The sequence below is a fragment of the Bolinopsis microptera genome, chromosome 1, assembly GCF_026151205.1.
Source record: "Bolinopsis microptera isolate Bmic1 chromosome 1, MBARI_Bmic_1.0, whole genome shotgun sequence".
In the NCBI taxonomy this organism is placed as follows: domain Eukaryota; kingdom Metazoa; phylum Ctenophora; class Tentaculata; order Lobata; family Bolinopsidae; genus Bolinopsis; species Bolinopsis microptera.
The window spans coordinates 20,153,245-20,174,895 of record NC_087072.1 but is presented as its reverse complement, the minus strand read 5'-3'; the positions used below and the strand labels follow the sequence as shown (position 1 = coordinate 20,174,895).

Genomic DNA, 21,651 nt, shown 5'->3' with positions numbered 1-21,651 from the left:
ATATAGTAAGATTGCATTTGGAAACGAAGGGAAACACACTATGTTAGGCTTGAATCCTTCGTAAATAAACTACATCTTTAGAGCCTCAATTTATTTGTTATATAGTGGTGACATCATTCCAACCAGGCTGTGACAAGGTACCGAACAGAGATAATAAAACCACTGCTCAAGAAAATAAGCGGTGCATAACACTGCTATACTTGTTCGGCAGCTGTTCCCCTATGAACGAATGATAAATCATAACTCCGATTGTGTTCAAAATTAAATTCACATTCCAGCGGTTTTGGCATTCATCTATAATTAAGACAAATTCTTTATATTATGGAGCTAGGGTGGACATAAACGATAATGCAGTGCTACGCCATTCTGTACCTGATATATCGGCATTTTATGCGGAGGAGCTTTTTTGTGGAGGAGCTTTTTGTTTTATAATGATCTACAGATCCACACAAATTACCGCTGATTCAATTCCCGGCAGTTTAATGCGCCGCATTTGCTAATTTCAGATTAACAAAAGACATACGCCCATACGGTCTCCACTCTGCATTCACCAATCTTCCTAAAAGCCCTGACTCAGATCCTGCAGGAATCTGAGAAACAGTCCGCAGCTGTGAATTGTATTGATACATCGGGGATCTTGCTCCACTATTTTGGCCAACAGTTCAACTTTCAAGTCCAAACAATATTATACTATTTTCCTAGATGGTAGTCATAATTTTAAGCTTCATTCCCCTCGTTGATGTCACTCTACTAAGAAGGTCTAAACCTCTACAAGAAATATCACGTGACTTGCAGGATCACTAGACAGTGCACCTTGTTATAGGTGCACTGGTTTTATAGTATCTTCGTTCAATAATTAACGTTACCTCAATTTTCATTGCGAGGGTATATTTCTATCAGTCTTAATTTGATTGGGTTAGAAACGACATCTGGGTCCCTACCCTCGCACAAGATTATTCTCATTTTTCTTGTTGTGTTCCACAACCTGAATCGATGTTTATTCGAGAAAATCAGAGTGTTTCCATGATGATATCAGAGCTGACCTTTTCTCACGCCCTACAGTGGTCACATGTTCGAGAATAAAGCCTACATTAAATAGCTAAAGCTTCACAAAAGGACAAATTGCAACCAAAGGCATATACTTCTGTTTTACCTAATTGATTTCATTAAAAATTTATGCACAACAATGACGGCCTGCATGCATAAGTATTGAACAATGTATACCGCATATGGTTTTGACGCTCATTGTAATCTGATTGTACAATATACATTAAAAAAGAGCAAGGACAACAAAACTCCTCGCATCGATAATTCAAAGATAATTTAAAGCTAGACGAAATTTAATCGATGGTTTTTTACAGAATTGACAATAAGGAATCAGGCACGGCAGAATATTGCGAAATATAAACACGTTGATAAAGTAAGTAAGTCAGGAGTTGCAGATTTTCAGTCGAGTTTTCAGCCAATCTGAATTATTAAAGGCTTGCCCTCACTCATCGGTTATTACACTATGTGTCATATGTATTATATTTAATAATACATATATCATGTATATGTGACAGTAACTGGATCAAATGAGAAACTTAGAGCACATTACTGAATTAACCAGTGACTTAATAAATAATAAAACTACGTTTCAACGCGCAATCTAAATATTGATTGAGTCTATGTTACATAAAGTGTTGACTATGAATGTTTCGCTACAATTACAAACAAGTTCGTTCAATAGTTCAGGTATTTTTTAGCAAAATAAACTATGCATACCCCGAGGATGAGGTTTCATGAACACCATACCGTCCACTGAAATTATTTTGGACAGCGAAGTATAATAATATATTGATCATATCAACTTATCCTGCGATTAAGGAATGTCGTGGAATAAGGAAGATTTTGCCTTGTAGATAATTAACAAGTATTTTTGTGCGAAACGATTTTCTTTTTCGTACAGTTTGAATAAAGGCATACAGCTATCAATTTATGCCATGGCATAAATTGGTTGCAACCAAATCGAATAATTTTTCCAGTAATTTGTGAGTCTATGACTATCAGTATTCAGTAGACGTTGATCCAGTTGATCCTTACATTACAACATAGATCCCTAGCAGACAACTATGTGGGCAAGAATACCTCTACAACAATGTGTCTCCATTAATTTAGCGTCTGAATGGCAAACATGATCAAGCTACAACTATTTTACAATGTCACAAAGCTTTATGGACATGCAATAAGCAGTTGGCTAGCAATGGGCAGTACTACTTCAGCAAAATTTCTAGTTGAATGGAATATTAGCCTTTAATGTGGACAATATGGATACCGAGAATTAGGGTAAGTAATTATATTGTTGTTTACGGGGGGACTAAGTGACTGTTAGTTTCTCTTTGTAACCCTGTGTCAACACATTGTGCAGGAAAGAAACAAGTGGACATTTGCAAAACTGGGTCGGGCTCAACCTAGGAAAGATATTAATTAAAGTGCCAAAGCTAGGAAAGATATTAAGTAAAGTGCCAAAGCTAGGAAAGATATTAATTAAAGTGCCAAAGCTAGGAAAGATATTAATTAAAGTGCCAAAGCTCAGAAAGATATTAAGTAAAGTGCCAAAGCTAGGAAAGGTATTAAGTAAAGTGCCAAAGCTAGGAAAGGTATTAAGTAAAGTGCCAAAGCTAGGAAAGATACTAAGTAAAGTGCCAAAGCTAGGAAAGATACTAAGTAAAGTGCCAAAGCTAGGAAAGATACTAAGTAAAGTGCCAAAGCTAGGAAAGATATTAATTAAAGTGCCAAAGCTAGGAAAGATATTAATTAAAGTGCCAAAGCTAGGAAAGATATTAAGTAAAGTGCCAAAGCTAGGAAAGATATTAATTAAAGTGCCAAAGCTAGGAAAGATATTAAGTAAAGTGCCAAAGCTAGGAAAGATATTAATTAAAGTGCCAAAGCTAGGAAAGATATTAATTAAAGTGCCAAAGCTCAGATAGATATTAAGTAAAGTGCCAAAGCTAGGAAAGGTATTAAGTAAAGTGCCAAAGCTAGGAAAGGTATTAAGTAAAGTGCCAAAGCTAGGAAAGATATTAAGTAAAGTGCCAAAGCTAGGAAAGATACTAAGTAAAGTGCCAAAGCTAGGAAAGGTATTAATTAGAGGGTGTTGCACTAGATAGCTCCGTCATGGCTCAAATTGCTATCTGTCCTGACATTACATCAGGACGCAATTTCAGAACCTTAAGGCCATAAGGGTCATGAAATTTATGCAACAACATAAACTTTCGTTGGATATATCGTGTTTGTATAAACCAAAATGTGTGATTAGTCGGGATCCAATGCCGGGGTTTTTTTAGCGCACATTTCGGCGGAACGTCTACGGCCTTTTTCTGCCAGTAAACAGGCAGTTCTAGATAGTAATTGTGAATTGAAATGTGGCACACAAGCTGCATGGCGGATAACAGTTAATATTGAAGTTTGCATATTTAGCATTTTTGGAAACCTTTAACTTATGGAGGAAATATCCAGAACTTTGTTTACAATTTCGGTGCATTAAAATATTGCACTAGCATAGCATCTTAATATTAGTGAAAAAATCTGTGGGTCATGGGTATGTTCGTTCTTTCGCGTGTAATTTACGAATAAATTAATCAAAAACACGGTAAGAATTGTGGGACTGTTTTGTTCAGTATAGTGCCGACAAAACTCTGAGGAAGCCAAATAACTAAACAAAAGTTTAACTGTTTTTAAAACTGCACGGTAAGTGGTTTAATTGGTGCTTTTTTATTTATATTGGTCACTACATAGTGCATATTTTATCACTGCAGCAGCTCTATCTGAAATATATACGGCGTCTAACTAAAATATTATTCCGTAGTTATCAAGGAGGTCCTCTGAGAAGGAGAGTGTTCAGATGGTGATGCAGGTTAACAAATAAACAGCATAATATTTTATGTCCTGGAGGTTGGTAGCCCAGATCTGGCTGGGGTTATCTGCAGTCCGTGATGAATAAAAAAGCCTCTATAAACGCTCCACGGTAATTAAGAAATTAGCATATTCCAGCAAAAGTGGGAACATGGAACTATCACCTTGAAAATTTAAATAACGCGGATGCACGCAGAAAAAAACAGTTAATTGATAACAAAATTGTTAATTAATTATCGTGTTTATTATTAATAAGAAAATACGGAGTGGTTTAATGACACTTACTCGTTAGAGTGAGCCGGTTTCAATGTGGGCATTAACGCTCTGGTCTTGATTCTCTCCGTCTGCAGCTCCGGTGGCCTGAAACAAAAACAAGTTTTATCGTTTTATACTACAAACTGTCTAAAACTGTGTCAGTCTAAGTTGATTTTTCTTAATTATAGGATTACATTGAACGAACAACTAGCTAGACACCTGAGAAGCCCGAAGGTGCATGCACTGTGGAATCATATTGGGCTGTAATATCACATGTACTACACCATAAGGCCCCATGTAGCCTCCAGGCTCGACAAACCCCGACACACCCCGACAAACCCCGACGTGTCGAGATATGTTGTATCATGTCGGGCCCACCGGCTTCATGAGGCCTTCAGTGGGTGTCGCGACAAAAAAATTGTAAAAAATTAAAAAAATAAAAAAGCTAATTAGCTAGCTGAGCCATCTCGGCCTCTGAGCCTAATCACTTTTCATCCATTATTAACGAATCCCGACAAACCCTGACAAACCCCGACAAACCCCGACAAACCCCGACAAACTCCGACAAACCCCGATAAACCCTGACAAACCCCGACAAACCCCGACGTAACGTGTCGAGATATGTCGTATCATGTCGGGCCCACCGGCTACATGGGGCCTACCATACAAGCAAGTTTTCTAACATGCTGTGCCCAGTCTCCTATCAAAGTTTAAAATTTAATGTTTACTAAACCGAATTGTTTTCATCAAACTTAAACTCATCAATATTTTGGTTTCTACTAAGTTACAAAACCTGTAATTTATTGAATCTGTCGAGCGAAAGAATGTTTTAATTATCTTCGTATGTGATTTAGACTTAGTTTTCTTCTAGTAAGCTCAACAGCTGTTCGAAGGATCAAATTTAAGAGTAAGTCTGGAAAGTATTTAGATAATATTTTGGTAATTACAGGATTAATATTGTAGATATATGGTAGTTGTGCTGCAAATATTTTCACTGGTTCAAATTTACATCGAATAAAATTTACCAAAGTATTCCCTGGGACAGAACGTCCGATACAAATTTCGGCTGAAAATTTGTCTTTCAGTAAGTAGCAACGCGAAACTCTACTGATTCCTGTTAAAATTGGAAGAAAGTCGACATTTCAATTTTTGACCCAATTAGTTACCATTACCTTGACAGGGAGAGAATCGACAATCGAGACTGCATTTATAATTGAACCCGGCAGAATCGAAACTGTTTACGAGGTTAACTCAGGACAACTCGCCCAAAACTCGCTAAACATAAGGTTCAGCTATAATAGGCGCAAAGGACAAAAAGAAGCCCACTGTTTAAACCGGACTAACTTTACCAAGCAACTAATGTGAAATGCCTAATAGTAATACCTTCAAACAGGATACTCAAGTTTTAGCTGTCTTTGTCGCTTGTAGACTATAAAGTATACATTGAGAACCTTCATTACAGGCACTACGTAGCACAACTCTATTAGAATACTTACGAGGGCATTTTCGTCATACCTTAGTTGGGTTTAGAGTTTAAAAACATATACTCACATAGTAGAGCACTAATTCTCCAGAAGGATAGCTAAAAATTGACTGTGAAGGCCCAACATATCCTCCAATCCGTTTCCAAAATCCAATCAGATTTGAAAGAAATCTTCACCTCGTTAGGCTGAGTGTCGTGTCAAAGTTTGCAGTAAAGAGCACTAACACAAAGTAAGTTATGGTCGGGTTCTTCTTAAAGGGGAAATCTTAACCGGGATTCATTTACTTAATTCATGTTGACCCAATCTCGGATAACTTTAACGTTACTTAAAAGTGATTGGTAGGCTTGAGATTCAAGATAAGGTTGCCCGATATGCAGTGCTGCATCCTCTTTTCAGTGGTCAAATTTCCTAATTTTGGACCAAGATTTAGAAGGTTTCTCGGAAGACAGGACAGATAATCTATCGACAGCTCAAATGTCAGCTGCCTACAAACGCGGAACCGCATACTCCAATACCCATGACACTTGAAGATGTGCGGGGAAATCGTAAAGCCGAAATCACTGTCACAAGCAAGTGTTTGTGAGATTCTTGAATTATCGCTGCCATAAATCAAGAAACAAATTTTGAAACACGTTTTCAAATCAAAGCGGGGGAAACCCTTGTTGAGAGTTTAATTATGGCGTTACATCTTTTTATGAGATTAAGTTGTTAGTGACGACTAAAACTCATAAAAATGTTATTTTACCTCAATCAGTGTAGTCACAGTTATCCTATTTTGCAAAATGTAAATTACAAATACGATTATCCAAATGAAACTGCGTTGTGCATGAAGAGATAGCTTACTAGCTAAAGTAAACGAACAATACCTTAACAGTTCATAACTAGATAACATGATAAGGTCGCGTCATCAAATCAATATCAACCAATGATTCGAGTATCCTTCATTAAATTAGGTCAAACCTTCGTAGTAAAACCTTCGTTCGTTTCAGAGTTAATTAAGATATCCAACCCATTATCGTCATAACTGTCGTAAGTCATCATTCAACCGTAGAAGTATTCCATTAGATAGCTGCTCTTTTCTTTCTGAATAGACCAAACTGTCTGTTGGACCGTACCGGCGTACCTGTTGCCGCCACCCCTTATGCCACCCATTATTCAAGATTTACTGTTGCCGCCACCCCTTATGCCACCCCTTACTCAAGATTTACTGTTGCCGCCACCCCTTATTCAATATTGGCTGTTGCCGCCACCCCTTATGCCACCCCTTATTCAAGATTTACTGTTGCCGCCACCCCTTATGCCACCCCTTATTCAATATTGGCTGTTGCCGCCACCCCTTATGCCACCCCTTATTCAATATTAACTGTTGCCGCCACCCCTTATTCAAGATTTACTGTTGCTGCCACCCCTTATGCCACCCCTTATTCAATATTGGCTGTTGCCGCCACCCCTTATACCACCCCTTATTCAATATTAACTGTTGCCGCCACCCCTTATGCCACCCCTTATTCAATATTAACTGTTGCTGCCACCCCTTATTCAAGATTTACTGTTGCCGCCACCCCTTATGCCACCCCTTATTCAATATTACACGTTGCCGCCACCCCTTATTCAAGATTTACTGTTGCCGCCACCCCTTGTTCAAAATTTACTGTTGCCGCCACCCCTTATGCCACCCCTTATTCAATATTAACTGTTGCCGCCACCCCTTATTCAAGATTTACTGTTGCCGCCACCCCTTATGCCGCCCCTTATTCAATATTACATGTTGCTGCCACCCCTTATTCAATATTAACTGTTGCCGCCACCCCTTATTCAAGATTTACTGTTGCCGCCACCCCTTATACCACCCCTTATTCAGTATTAACTGTTGCCGCCACCCCTTATGCCACCCCTTATTCAATATTAACTGTTGCCGCCACCCCTTATTCAAGATTTACTGTTGCTGCCACCCTTTATGCCACCCCTTATTCGATAATGGCTGTTGCCGCCACCCCTTATTCAAGATTTACTGTTGTCGCCACCCCTTATGCCACCCTTTATTCAATATTGGCTGTTGCCGCCACCCCTTATGCCACTCCTCATTCAATATTGGCTGTTGCCGCCACCCGTACCCCCCGATTTACTGTTGCTGCCACCCTTTATGCCACCCCTTATTCGATAATGGCTGTTGCCGCCACCCCTTATTCAAGATTTACTGTTGTCGCCACCCCTTATGCCACCCTTTATTCAATATTGGCTGTTGCCGCCACCCCTTATGCCACTCCTCATTCAATATTAACTGTTGCCGCCACCCCTTATTCAATATTGGCTGTTGCCGCCACCCGTACCCCCTATGACACCCTTTATTCAAGATTTACTGTTGCCGCCACCCCTTATGCCACCCCTTATTCAATATTAACTGTTGCCGCCACCCCGTATTCAAGATTTACTGTTGCCGCCACCCCTTATGCCACCCCTTATTCAATATTACATGTTGCCGCCACCCCTTATTCAAGATTTACTGTTGCTGCCACCCCTTATGCCACCCCTTATTCAAAATTTACTGTTACCGCCACCCCTTATGCCTCCCCATATTATATATCTGATTAGACAGACCCTAAGGTTTACGCTATAAAAATAGATCATGATTCAGAACTGTCTATACGTTAGGTCATTAAATAAACAGATGAGAATTTAGAGTGTGCGTTTGAATGTCACGTGACATATATAATTTTATTATTATAATTATAATTATCGCGTACTAGCACGTTATTACGCGTATCATTTGTCAAAAGTGTCAAGTGAGCTAAGTCACATGCGTGACCACAATTCAGTGCTCACCAGTGAAGTTAACTCTTCAACCCCTCCCAAGACAACGGAATTTGAAATATTTATTTGTGAATAAGTATTAAGTAACTTGGTACAAGTCTCAACAGGGTATCGATAGTGACGGATTCATGGTACCTAGTATCTATCAAGTTCAGGGAAACTCCGAATTGTCTGCTCTATCGGATATCCTGGTTCTCATTAGAGGTACCACCACCCGAAACCCCGGACGAAACTATATTACAATGGCAATTTTTTTTGGTGGATCGACAGTATATGCCATTTTTCAAGAAGATTGCTAAATTTTCTGCGTAAATAAAGATTTTGGACGATTTTCCATCAATGTTTATCAATAGTTATCCCAAATGGTCAACCAGTCCACTGCAAGAGGTTCACTGGGGTATTTAAGTTGGTCATACGTGTACCTTGTCCTTGAATTGAGGAAATTATAGATTGCTCCATGTAGAACCATCTTCAGGTGTTTGGCTTTATGTAACCTGACTATAAAATCCAGGGAAAAACTTATGCATCATTTTAGGGTCAACTGCAAGCCTGGTAAGTTAAATCCGAACAAATGCAATTTAAGATCTATACGAATCAAAGCAAGGTCGGGCAATGAGTCTAAAATTCACAAATGCTAATTCAGTATATGCTAATTAACATTTTACAAACTAATTAAGACTTAATCGTAGATAACGGTAAACAAATCTTAACCTATGACTTTTCGTTTGGTATGACTAAGTAATAGTTTACCACAAATTTGAGTACATAACCAAACACGATTAATTTGCGATGTAATTTTATATGACCATTTTTGGATGAATTTAGACTGATCATGAGTTACACCGAGAATACTGAACCAAGAGTTGGGATGTTGTATTTGTTTCTAAGGCAACAGCATGGTAGCAAGATTTCAATTAGCCCAGCTTGATCATGATACGAAATTCTAAAAGTTATGGCCCTAATATAAGGCCGAAAGGCTGCAGAGCTGAAAGATCATATTTGATGTTTGCTCGTCACTGTCTTAAAAACTAAAGAACCGCACTGATTTACCAAAGATAATTCTTACTAATGTGAAATTATTTTTGATTTCATTGCTTCAGATGAACTCCATGCACATTTGCGCGTTTTTAACCCAACTTTATGCAGCCATGGCCATGCAGGGAGTTATATTGCTAGCCATATTTTCATATCCTTCATCTGACAAATTTACAATTTTAAATTCTTCCTTTCTCTAGAAATAATATTTTACGTACTTCACACGCTGTTAGAGTGTTTGATAGGTAGTGATGATGGGTAATTCTGTTAAAAGTCAGTAGTAATTAAACAATCTAGAAAATTCTGTAAAAAATACAAATGGTGCGGGGTACCGTCTACCGGCTACTTTTTGCTAGACCAATAAAATCACAGGCATGGGAGCATTCCTCACAGGCCTAGGAGCATTCCATTTTCTGTACTCACAAGAAGTTATAGAGAGCTGCCACAATTTCACTGTAGAGTACGCTTTAACAAATCAACTTGATGACACGAGAAAGATAGCTTAGGCTAGTCAAACTTCAATTTAAATGCAAGCATGCAATGAGGGTTTCATAGATGCTAACAATATGCATAGATGTATGAGGCTGGACTAGAATAAAGATATTATTCATGAACAAACAAGTGTTTAAAAAACTTGGTTAGCTCGGCGGTGAATTTAACATAATGTCGATAATGTCAATTAATTTGATCTTAATGCACATTACACAGATCGTTTGAGACTACTGGTCGAGATCGCTCAAAGCATGCTTGCTGGACTGCATCCATAACGTCTTTGACCCTTAATTAAATGCTATATGTTCCGTGCTTGTATAATTCTATCGTCTGTACTATCGCTCCGTTATTACACCACGGGGCATGTTATGGTTAACACGTAGACTGAGACATGTTTATTATATATATTCTCGACATTAGACGAAACGTTCGTAAATTTTAAATTAGTTTGATTGATCCCGGGTTTTCATGCCACAAAATGCAGAAATCAACTACGGAGAAATGAGTGTCATGAAAAAATGAAAGAGTTGTTCACATGCATGCTATGCACATACATACAATCCTGCACTGTTAAAGTCCCTCTACAAGAGATGATCACGTTATAGTTAACACTTAACACTATCTTTTAGAAGAGAAACAAATCTCTCGTGTCAGGCATTGAACTTAATAAAATCCAAATATTGACTATCGAGTAATAAGTATTAGGAGGTCACCTTTAAATTCACATTTAAAGATTTATCAATAGTTTTCCATGCAATTAAGATCCTTATTGAATGCATTAGGTTCAAGATGCACTATAGCTTCAAGATCCCGTTATTAGAAACATACAACATTTTTAGAATAAAAACAAACCTCTCGTGTCTGGCCATTGACTTAGCCCTCCATCTGTTAGCGGCTCTCTTCTGGTTAGTGGCATTTTGTAACGCAATCATGATCTACCTTATAACCAAAGATTGGTTAATTATGGTTTATATCATATATTTACCTACAGGTTGTCTACATTTTTTACCGATATATCTTCCTATATGAAGAGATCAAAAGTTAAGTTGAGAAGCTTGGACGGAAACGAAGAGCGTAGAGTGTAGACCTAGTACGTCCGACAACGAATGATTGGAAGCTAGAGAGCCTTCCCTTAATCACAGTTAATTGGGCTCATTAACAAATACGAAAGAAGTATAAGGTTCAAAATTAAAGATCGTTACGTAAATCATATTATTACGTAAATCATTTTATGTCGTAAATCATGGGAACGTAAATGACAATTAAAGAAATTGATCGGTTCCTTTGAAATCATCCGTTTCAAGGGAAATTAAATACCACATTAATTCTTAAAACTGAGTACTATACGTTAAACTGAAAATACTGTAATTCATATTGTATCACAAGAAAATCAGGCGAAGGTATTCACGTTACAAAGCACACGTTACACTCAATTATTCTTCGTCGTGAAGAGTCATGGAGATTAAAATCGATCAAAACATGCAAAACGAAGTTTGATATAAAGGTTGCGATAAGTACCTACCGGAAGGATACAGTAACAAACCGGAATACCGTCATCCAATTTGGTAACATTGCAATGATCACGCCCATTTCAACGGGAATATAATTGGTCAAACAAAATTTGATGAAAAATACCCGATGATATATTTGGTCAAAACGGTAGGCAGAAACGTGCCGTATGAATATTACCCATACCATGCTGCTCTATACTTAAAGTGTGTTTACATCAATTGATTCCATGGAATAATGGTTCTGCCAATCGTTCTATTGTGTTTAATTTTGATGCAACAAATTTCATCGCAAGAGACATCGTCGAGACTTGGACATGCTAATTATCGACTAATCAACTCTCACTGGCGATCCAAATGAACTGTGCTTTGACCACCAATTAAAACCAATAGATAGTAAATACGAACAAAACAGACTGCCCCGCAATTTCTTCTCAAGCAAAACAATTCAGACGTTTTTCAGAAGTGCCACATGACTGACTAGTGACTCGTACCGGTATAATATACCGGTACGCGGGTACGAGTCACTGGTCAGTCATGTGGTGTATATACTATATATGCAGCAAATCTGTAAGAACTATATATCTCGGAGTATAACAGCCGTCATATCGGCAAACTTTAATCGAGGATATGAAGTGTTAATGGTGGGAGATACAAGTGTTGGAAAATCAAGTTCAAGATATCTGCAGCTGTAAATTCAGGCTGAGAGTTTTTATTCTAACACGTAAGGTAACATTATGGCGAAATCGTACGGCAATTTTGAAAATTTGTGTGACCAAGCCCACGACGCGTCGTCTTATGAAAGTCTAAATTCTTTTTCCTTTTCCGCCTCGACATGGCGAAAAACATAGTATTAGTATCCAAAATAGCATGCAATCCGCAGGTGATGGTAGCCCTTATGGAAGACTACAAGTACGTCATTTTCCTATATTAAATGATACATAGCGAATGAATTGTAAACTCCAGAAGTTTTCAGTACCGTTATAAATCGGTACACTTATACTGAGCTTGAAGTCACTTGGCCATGAGAAAAGCTGGGATTGGCCGTAAAATTGTAAACAAATAGTTGTCCTTTGTAACATTCATTCCTTTAAATTTAAATACGACAAAGGGGTAATCTATGAATCAGTATGAAACTCTGCGTAGAAAGATGCAGGCGAGGAAGTTTAAACACGAACTAATGATTTTGAATTATACATATCACATAAGCATAAAATTAAGTTTAGAAAAGGAGAACATGAGGTAAAATCGCGTGTTTTAATCACGTGGAAGATCGAGCAAAGATAATAAGGGTTAATTACCTATTCAAATTCTTAAACGAAAATGATTAAACACGCGAGTGATGAGGTGTAATAGTCGTGGTGCCATGCAGGTACCGGTATAAACGGACCTAATAGTCACGGAGCGTGGTGCTAATTAATGACTTTTCTTGACAACGAAGTGAAAATGCGTTTAAAATTAAGTGATACGGATAATGAGATGTGTTGATAAGAAATAGTTATACTTTGTAAATGTGGTCTGAAGCCAAAGGTGCATAATGTTGACATTTATTATTATAGTGTCAGAACTTTCTGAAAAACTTGAACCGTCACTCATTTGCGGAAACAAAATTAATTGCACAACATATACTAAGTCAATCTTATCTGTTAACGGCTTATGCACGTTCGCCAGGTCATGCCTTCTTTTTTGCCGCCCCTTCAGCTTTTTTTTGTAACTGGCAGCATTTTATACGCCAAATATTTGTTCACATCACCGAACATTAAAGTGGACAGGATAATACACAAATTGGACGCTAACAAGAAATACCTAAAATTCGGGCAAATGCCGGTCGTTTCCTTATAGGGCGCACACATATGGATATGACAACGTCATAAAATATAAATGCTTTTATTACTTCTATGACGCAAATATGCTATGCCTTGTACCTATGATAAAATATAGTGACTGCCAAACATCATATTTTGTGAATTGCGGCTAAGAATATGTCGCAAACGGCCTGTCAGAATCTTTCGAAATGTCACCTTTATGCTTCAATTTAAATAAGATCTAATTTCAACAGAGCATGAATATTACATGGGGAAATATAACTAATCTATCTGAAAGTGTATGCGTTAGGACAATGGCATTTAAATTGTGATCATATATTTGAATGACATTTTTATGACATCAAAAACAATGCGTTTTTAATGACGACAAGTGTGAGGGAGAATGATTTTGGCGGTGAAGTAAAGACATGGTAGGTGACTTCGTACCAGTACCACGTATTACATAATTTATTGAATATTACCGTTTAAGGACTTAACATTAACGCTACTAATACTATATGAATATACAAACCAATTTCCTAGTGCAAAGTGCCATACATATTTTGTGTTACGTTTTCGCTTGTTCGTATAGTATCGACGGTCATTACAATGTGGCGGTCAATAAACTAAATTAAGTGGAAATTAAGTGGAAATCAAAAGAGATGGACGAAAGAATTCATCAGATACATACCTACATGCGGCGCCAGTTTGGCTCCAAACATACGAAAAAAAGATGGGCTTCGACGTTAAAACTATTTACTCGGTTCGGAATGCTTTGACAGAGTAACTGCAGCGTCTATTCGGCCTATTAAAAAAGAGGAGACCCCTGAAATGGGTTTCAATCGTGGAGAGCGGCTGCTTTGTATTTTTGCAAATTGTAATGATATCATCCGATCTTTACAAACCCAGTTATTATCTGGACTACTATTATACCCACCATTACCACTATTCAATGAAGGTCTCAACAAGAATATCCTAACAAACATAATAGGCTGCTGTATTATTCTAGAAAGCACAACAAGTTTGCGACGATAGCTAATTAAGTGGGCTATAGTACATCACAGCGACAATAGTGTAGACGCTATCATGGCTACAAGGGTACTTTGGACTCCTCCCCCCGTATCATGGAGTGTTCAGAGTTGTCTGGCAGCGTGGTTAGAGTTGTCTGGCAGCGTGGTTACACCCCTCATTAATCACACTACCACCACTTAGCCACACCACCTCCCCCCGCCCGGGGAATCTGTAGTTTCGTCCTGTCAGTGGTTTCAATATACAAAAATACAATATTACTCTATTGTAATAATGAAATGGTGGCATGTAGCTCTTATACCGTCGGGATCAAGCACGATTATGAAGTTTACGGCAGAGTCGGGAGATGGAGGAGGATAACTATCCCAATGACCACTGACCAAAGCATAATTATAATTATATCACATGAGATATTATAATATGTTATGATATATTATATGTTATAACATAATATGTGATAATATATGATAATAAATTATAATAAATTGAAGCTACTGTTTTCAGCTGCATGGCTACTACTTTGGCGTACGAGTACGCAATGTACTAAAACTGTGGGTAAGTGCGTGTGCTCGGGGGAAATTGAAGTACTGTCCTAAAATTCGGTTCAGTGATCCTGATTTAAAAGCACTGTACGGAGCCGGGAGGCAAATGATTTGTTACGGAGAACACAAAAGTCGGAATGAAAGGCATTTAAATTTGCAACATTTTTGTTTTGTGGCCATATTAATAGGGCGTTTCAGAAGCTAGGTAGCATTGGTACATTTGTGCTAGTGATTCGCAATTAAAGAAAGAAGGCATATTATCTTTAGACTGCGGCGGCATGAATTGTTAGATTGTAGACGACTTGAACAATTAAATTATTGTTCAATTCGTCTAATAGTTAATACCTACATTCTTCTTGAAAGTTGAAATAAACATGGCTGAGTGTTGATTCTTGAAAGAGAATTCGGGTTGACTATAGCAGTCGGCAATGCTGTATCGAAATTATAATTATTGGACACAAGAAACTCCAAAACTCGAGAGACTACAAATCCAAATGTCATGACTCCAGTCCTGATTTATTTGCCGCGTAGGAAGATCCATGCTCTCCCGCGACGACGCCATACACTGGGATATAGGATCTCGTAAATGTAAGTGTTTAATGTTATACGAAATGGCGTACAATTTGTTAATCGTGGATCACAATTAGTGAGTTTGTGTTAACCCAATGGCACGAAGTCATGTGAATTATGTGGCTAGGCTAGAGGATTGTGGAACACGTCCAAGGATGATTTGTTAATTAGTCGTAAATTGGGCACAAACGACCTTTGTTTCGTTTGCTTCGCTCAACAACTCCTGTTTCCAGAAGAATAAGGAACAGAGCGCTCTCCAAGATCTGTTGATTTGAGCCAAATCCTAATGGAGAAAGGAAAATGGCTACAAAGACTGCTAATGAAGCTTATTAACCAGCTTATTTTAATTGATATCTAAAGTCGATCACAGTTAACAATCACGGTACACCACCGGAGCATTGTCCGAGATTGGTGGAGCTCTGCTAAAATCTTAGGTACGGGATAACAGAAAATGCAGGCACTGACCACTAAAATTCGTAAAGGATTTAATCGATTATATAAATACTCTACTATTCCTCATGAAATACTTTAATACTAAATTGTAAACTTTTCCAAACCAGCGAAACTAAATAATAATACTTTGTTAAAACTTTGCTTACCGTACAGTGGGTGTGTTCATTGCAGTAAACTGTCGCTTCCGGTGCTCCTGATTCACCTGTCTAAACCTGTGGACAGCTTTGAACGCCGTGAACGCCATCCTTAACTCTTCCTATTCCAAAATACTATATTTATTATTTTGAAGTTACTACAAAATGTATTCAGATGAAATAATCGGAGAAATTTGTATTTAAGTGGTTATGCTCATTGTATATTGTAATTACTCTTAGCTCGGTAACTTGAGCTTTTATTCTCTTCAAAGACCGGGATATCGGTAGAAATCATCCTGTGGATATAACAGCCTGATGTGTGTGGTGTGGGGTTCGATCACGCGTCCCTCACGTCTCTATCGCAAGGTCATTATCCGGATAGCTATCTCTGACTGGCTAGGGATTATAACATCCCTCTTACAGAGACCATCACAAATGTACGTCAGCGAGACGTAACGTCCTCTGTCAGTAGACGCATGGCTATTATCATAAAATTACTTCTAAACTCCTCCTCCCCCTAGGATGCATTATCACGTGTTTTTAGGTACTTGCCTGCGTTCTAATTTATCTAATTTGTTAGCCACGGCGACTTTTTAATACTAATTGAAGATAAAATTGTATTTTGTAATCCTTGTAATCAAAAGATATGTTTCACCAAATTGATGTCCGGTTAATTGGGCACATAAAACTTCCATAGTTCCATTGTTCATTTGGCGAGTCTAATGGGTTAATTGAATGGACGCTAGGGATCTGATCGCCACAAATGAACACTCAAAATATTCTGTTCGGACACAATGAAAGTAAAAGCTCTTATGACGATTAACCAAGAAACAGAACATATCTTATTCTTAGACTTTGAGATAATTGTCAAAAATATAGAAACATCGAGACGACTGACAAACAAATCAAAACTGAGTAAAGTAGAAGATCCTAATTCCTACTGTTTCCTAGCTCGTCAACAGCGGCAGTTACCGTCAAAAGATTAAACGTGTACGTTGTTGAATAAAGTTTTCCTCAACAGGATAGAAATTAAGGGAATCTGAGAGAAAATAACATCGCTCAAATAACATCGCTCAAATAGATGTCAGAGCATCGCAATAGCCTTGTGTACGAGGGTGCTTGGCGATTACCAGTGACCAGGAGTTGTGTCAATATTGATTATCTGGGCACTGGTGGGTATAAAGCAGAATTAGAAAATACCCCAATCAATATTCATCGCTAACGTTGACAGTAAATTGTCATTATGGATCTATTCTGACTGAATGTTTACCATTTGTCCCACACGAAAGCCTAGAGTGAAAGGATACTCAGGATCATAATATTTCGATTGTAAGCTTCGTCAATTGGTTTATTTTTCATTTCGTGCCATTTCAATTAAAATTAGTGTTTTATAATCAAACCTTTGATTTGAGCTTTTTCCTTATTGATCTAACCATTCAACTCATGAGTCATGACAGAGAGTGAGGTTTCAGTGATGAAGAATAAAGATGCTAAAAGATTTTAATTCCGAATTAGCATATTTTAAAGCGGCTCTTTTGACACACACGACACACGTGCCTTTCTTTGGTACACATTACTCCTATCCGACACGTCGCATCTGCCCAACACCCTCACGTACGTGTGCACGTACGCTTGACAATATAATTTACCTGGGGACCGCAGGCTTTTGTTCATAAACACAATTGAAGATATGGTGGAATGACAGGATGTGCGCCGCCCAGTAAGGTAAATGGGAGGTGTCCGATTTTAAATAAATGTCTATGTCTTATAGATATGATATAGGCAAAAACAATAAAATCGTATTTCGTGCGAAGCCAACGACACTCAAAAATTGAGTATCCTCTTGCATTGACAGAGGGACTTTAGGAGTTTTATTTGAATATGATCTCCGAAAAAAATTAGGACGCTAGGCAAAGTTTAACGGTGTACAAATCAAAGACAAAATGGTCTCCGAAGAAATAATAGTTAAGAGGATCACCAATTGATGATTGGTTTTCTGCAAAGTGCTCGACTAAGCTATAACAAGGAGCATGGATCAACACGATCATGAGGTTCAGAAAAAGCACCTACCAACAATTTCCTGGTTGCAAATTTCTAAACGACTAACAACTCCCATATAATCAGTCACGGACACAAAAATTAATTGACGTGCAATAAATGTCAACTAAATTTTTATTCCTCATCCATGTCAGTACACCCTAGAGTTAGAGCATTATCAAGTATCATTGCCCTGGATTATACCCATTTGAACACTTTCTCAGTCAATCAACTTTTATTTGTGATTAGTAACACGGTGTAATGGATAGGTTGATAATTATAAATTTGCGTTGATAATTCCTGGATAATTGGGTCAAAATCATGATTTATATTTTATATATGCCGTAGCAGCTCCAAAAATCCCGATTCTGGTTTAGATCAGATGGTGATTATGATGCAGATTGGCTCAGTGCTTGTTTAATTTTCAAGTGTTTAGACTTTAGAGTGAGTATTTCTACACGTAATGGGGGCATTGAGCGTATCGATTATTGAAAATCTTAAATCACGCGATGCGATGCTAAGTAAAAATACAAGTATCATAGCAGTTCATGGCATTTGGTTAATTACAATAAACTCTGTGATCACTCCGAAAATAAATTTTGTATTTTCATCTTCAGGGTGAAATAGAGGGATTACGCGTTACTAGAAAGCAAGCTGAAGTGAATTTTCGACGTATCTTATCACAAGTTTACAAATTACAAGGTGGGACGAAATTAGCACAGCAGATCACTGGCTGTGTCAATGAAACATTCATGAACACCGACCATTCCATCAAGCAAGCACAAATGCCCTAATTAAATTTAATACAATACTTTGGTTAATTACACTGCACTCTAGTAAAGCTTTCGGTGATAGCGGATTACAGCATAATACTAATAGCCATTAAATGACCATCATTCGACCATATCACTGCACACATTATGCAAGGCGTGACTATCGCGATGAAGATAAGAAAGCACAACTTTCAAGTCGCACAATCATAAATGCCTCAGCCACTTGCCACCAAGCCCTGCCTTGCATCTGACAGATCAAGCTATGATCTTAATTACTCGCCTGACAGGTCTGTATTATGTGTTATACTAGCATGACCATACTGGCTCCAAACTTATGGGCGATCAACTTTGTCGGTGAATAATGAACCACTTCCCTGTATTTCTCATTGTATGTTAGTCTAGTACTGGAGTCTAGACTGCAACACGCTCAACATCCCCTCTGCTTTATCCGAACATTATCAGGAGAATAGGTTATAATTAATTAATTATACAGTTAATTATATGATAATATCCTGTCAATTTGTTCATTTACTCGGAAGCACTTGGGCGTTGCTCATGACCGCGATGATTTTCTTCGCCAGGCTATAGTCATAGATGTCAGTATGATCTTCATGTCATGGTGGGAGGTGTTTGCTCGAACTTTATAAGGTCAAAGATATTATGAGCAATGTTCATCTGGTCACCATGGTGAATAATCCGATCTGGGTTTCGACGGCTACCGGACAACTGAACCCAATTTAGAAATTGGGTTCAGTTTTCGGTCACCCGTTTCGACTAATATTTCATGGGAATTAGGATGCATGCTAGATCTCCATGTAAGACACCGCCTTAGCTGCGCAGGAATTCAAACTCCATTGTGAGATCATGAGAAGAACTATGAGCTGCAAACGATTGACAATGTCAGTCAAGCTAATTACCTGTGCTTTATTGGTCTGATAACTCGATCAAAGGAGTCTCTAGTCATTACTATATTGTCACATGATGATTGATGACTTGCATAAACGGTTAGGTACCTGCTTTATGATATGCCCATGGTTCGTTAGTCGATAGTTTGTTGAATTGGAAGAAACAGAGTAGAAAACCACCAAGAATTCAATCCTAAAAACATTAAAAGTTGAGATTCTAAAAGGATCCTCATGAAGAATTGGTCAAAGAATCAGTTTACCAAGAGATTCAAACAGCTGGTAAAGTTGGACGGAAATGAAAATTGAGCTGTTCGAACTGTAGGTAAGTGTCTTTTTAGTCATTAGATTGGTAACTCCCTCCGACAATACACATGTCTCCTCTGGACCATGGTTACTGTCCGCCATACTTTCCACTACATCAAACAGGTGGTATGTTGTACTCCAGCAGACGACGAGAAATTACCAAGTGCAATAAAACTGCAAGTTCATGGTTTTTAATGTCTCCTTTAGAGGTTTAACTTGGTAGTAAGACCCCCTTATCACAGAAACTAGATAGATTCACAGCAGATGTTTCCATGATAACTATTTAGAGTTTAGAGTTTATAACTTAGGTCTAGAATAGAGCGCTTACAATGCGGACAGAGCTGGAAAATGCACTAAATTATCTCAAGTATGAGAACTATCCGTACACATCTATCTGACGGTTTGAATAGACAGATCATCAATAAAATAAAGCAAAGAATTCTATTTCTAAGTAACCATATTATATCTGGGTAGGATGAACAAATTATATCTGGGTTAGATCTATTGTATCTTTTGAAAAGCGTCAAACAATAAAGTACGACACATTAACCTAAATGAACATTGAACATATTAAATCGGAATTAGATTCAATGTAACGCTTGAAAATCCTCCATCAATAAAGTAGGGCAGGTTATTCCAAATGAACATAATATTACAAGGTATTGTGTCTGGACTCTGGATTAGATCTAAAGTATTTCTTAAAAAGCGTGCAAAGCACGTGTTGTCTCAAAATCTATCATAAAGTAAAATAAGTTTTAAAAGATAAGATGCAAGCACGCCGGTTAGGCATAACTAGCAGGAACCCGTCTAACCCTAAAGTGGTGTCAAGAAACAGCAATATTTATTTATTTATTTAGTGATTTTGATACCACTTGGGGTCCACATTTTGGGACCTAAGGTTTTTATTCCTTGGCCAATTTTTAATTTCTTCATACTGGTCAAAAAGCAATAAAAGCATCTGACCTAGTAAAAAAGGTTTCAATGGTATTGGTATATCTCTCACGGTTTTCGCGGAAAGTTGATGACGCGGTGTCAGTAAAATGGCAACATATATATGTGCAACATATATATGTGGGTGGCAGACGACGCCACCCACAATTATATATATATATATAATTGTGGGTGGCGTCGTCTGCTGACAGTGCTCAATCGGCAAGCCGAGAGCTAGATACAAATTGAAACGACTGACGTTGGGCGGTTGAGTCAGACAAATGTTTCAATCATGTACAAAACCATGATATCATAAGTGACAACTGTTACTGAGGTAGGAACTAAAATTAAAATTACAAAGCTAAACGTTTACATAAATATTCACTCGTGAAACAAACTTTTAGCTTTGTAGTTTTTATTTTAGCTAAATGGTTTAGCCCATGGTTTTGTATCATGATTGAAACATTTGTCTGACTCAACCGGTCGTTTCAATTTGTATATATATATATATTATATATACTAGCAGGAACCCGTATAATATAACCCTAAACGGTGTCAAGACTCAAGATACTAAAATAATTATTACCTATTTAATTGGCGTTTTTGACACCTCTTGGGGGTCCAAATTTTCGGATCTAAAATCATTATTCCTTGGCCTATATTTTATTTTTTCATGCTGATTTGGAGGCCA

The 21,651-nt window shown here is 37.8% G+C and overlaps 1 protein-coding gene across 9 annotated transcripts in view; it reads right to left on the bottom strand.

The window, feature by feature from the left end:
* LOC134825613 (potassium voltage-gated channel subfamily C member 3-like) overlaps positions 1 to 21,651 on the bottom strand; it is an 82,888-nt gene that overhangs the window by 48,799 nt on the left and 12,438 nt on the right. For 3 of the 9 annotated variants that reach the window (XM_063837833.1, XM_063837835.1, XM_063837853.1), the window contains exons 2-3: positions 16,025 to 16,136; positions 4,180 to 4,254 (exon numbers count right to left, since the gene is read on the bottom strand). In XM_063837833.1, the coding sequence (XP_063693903.1) occupies positions 4,180 to 4,254; positions 16,025 to 16,122 (173 nt within the window). In that variant the 5' untranslated portion in view covers positions 16,123 to 16,136. Of the gene's footprint in view, positions 1 to 4,179; positions 4,255 to 5,321; positions 5,661 to 5,700; positions 6,023 to 10,823; positions 10,909 to 16,024; positions 16,137 to 21,651 lie in introns of those variants that run through there. The other 6 variants (XM_063837838.1, XM_063837932.1, XM_063837877.1 and 3 more) reach the window with 6 other exon arrangements.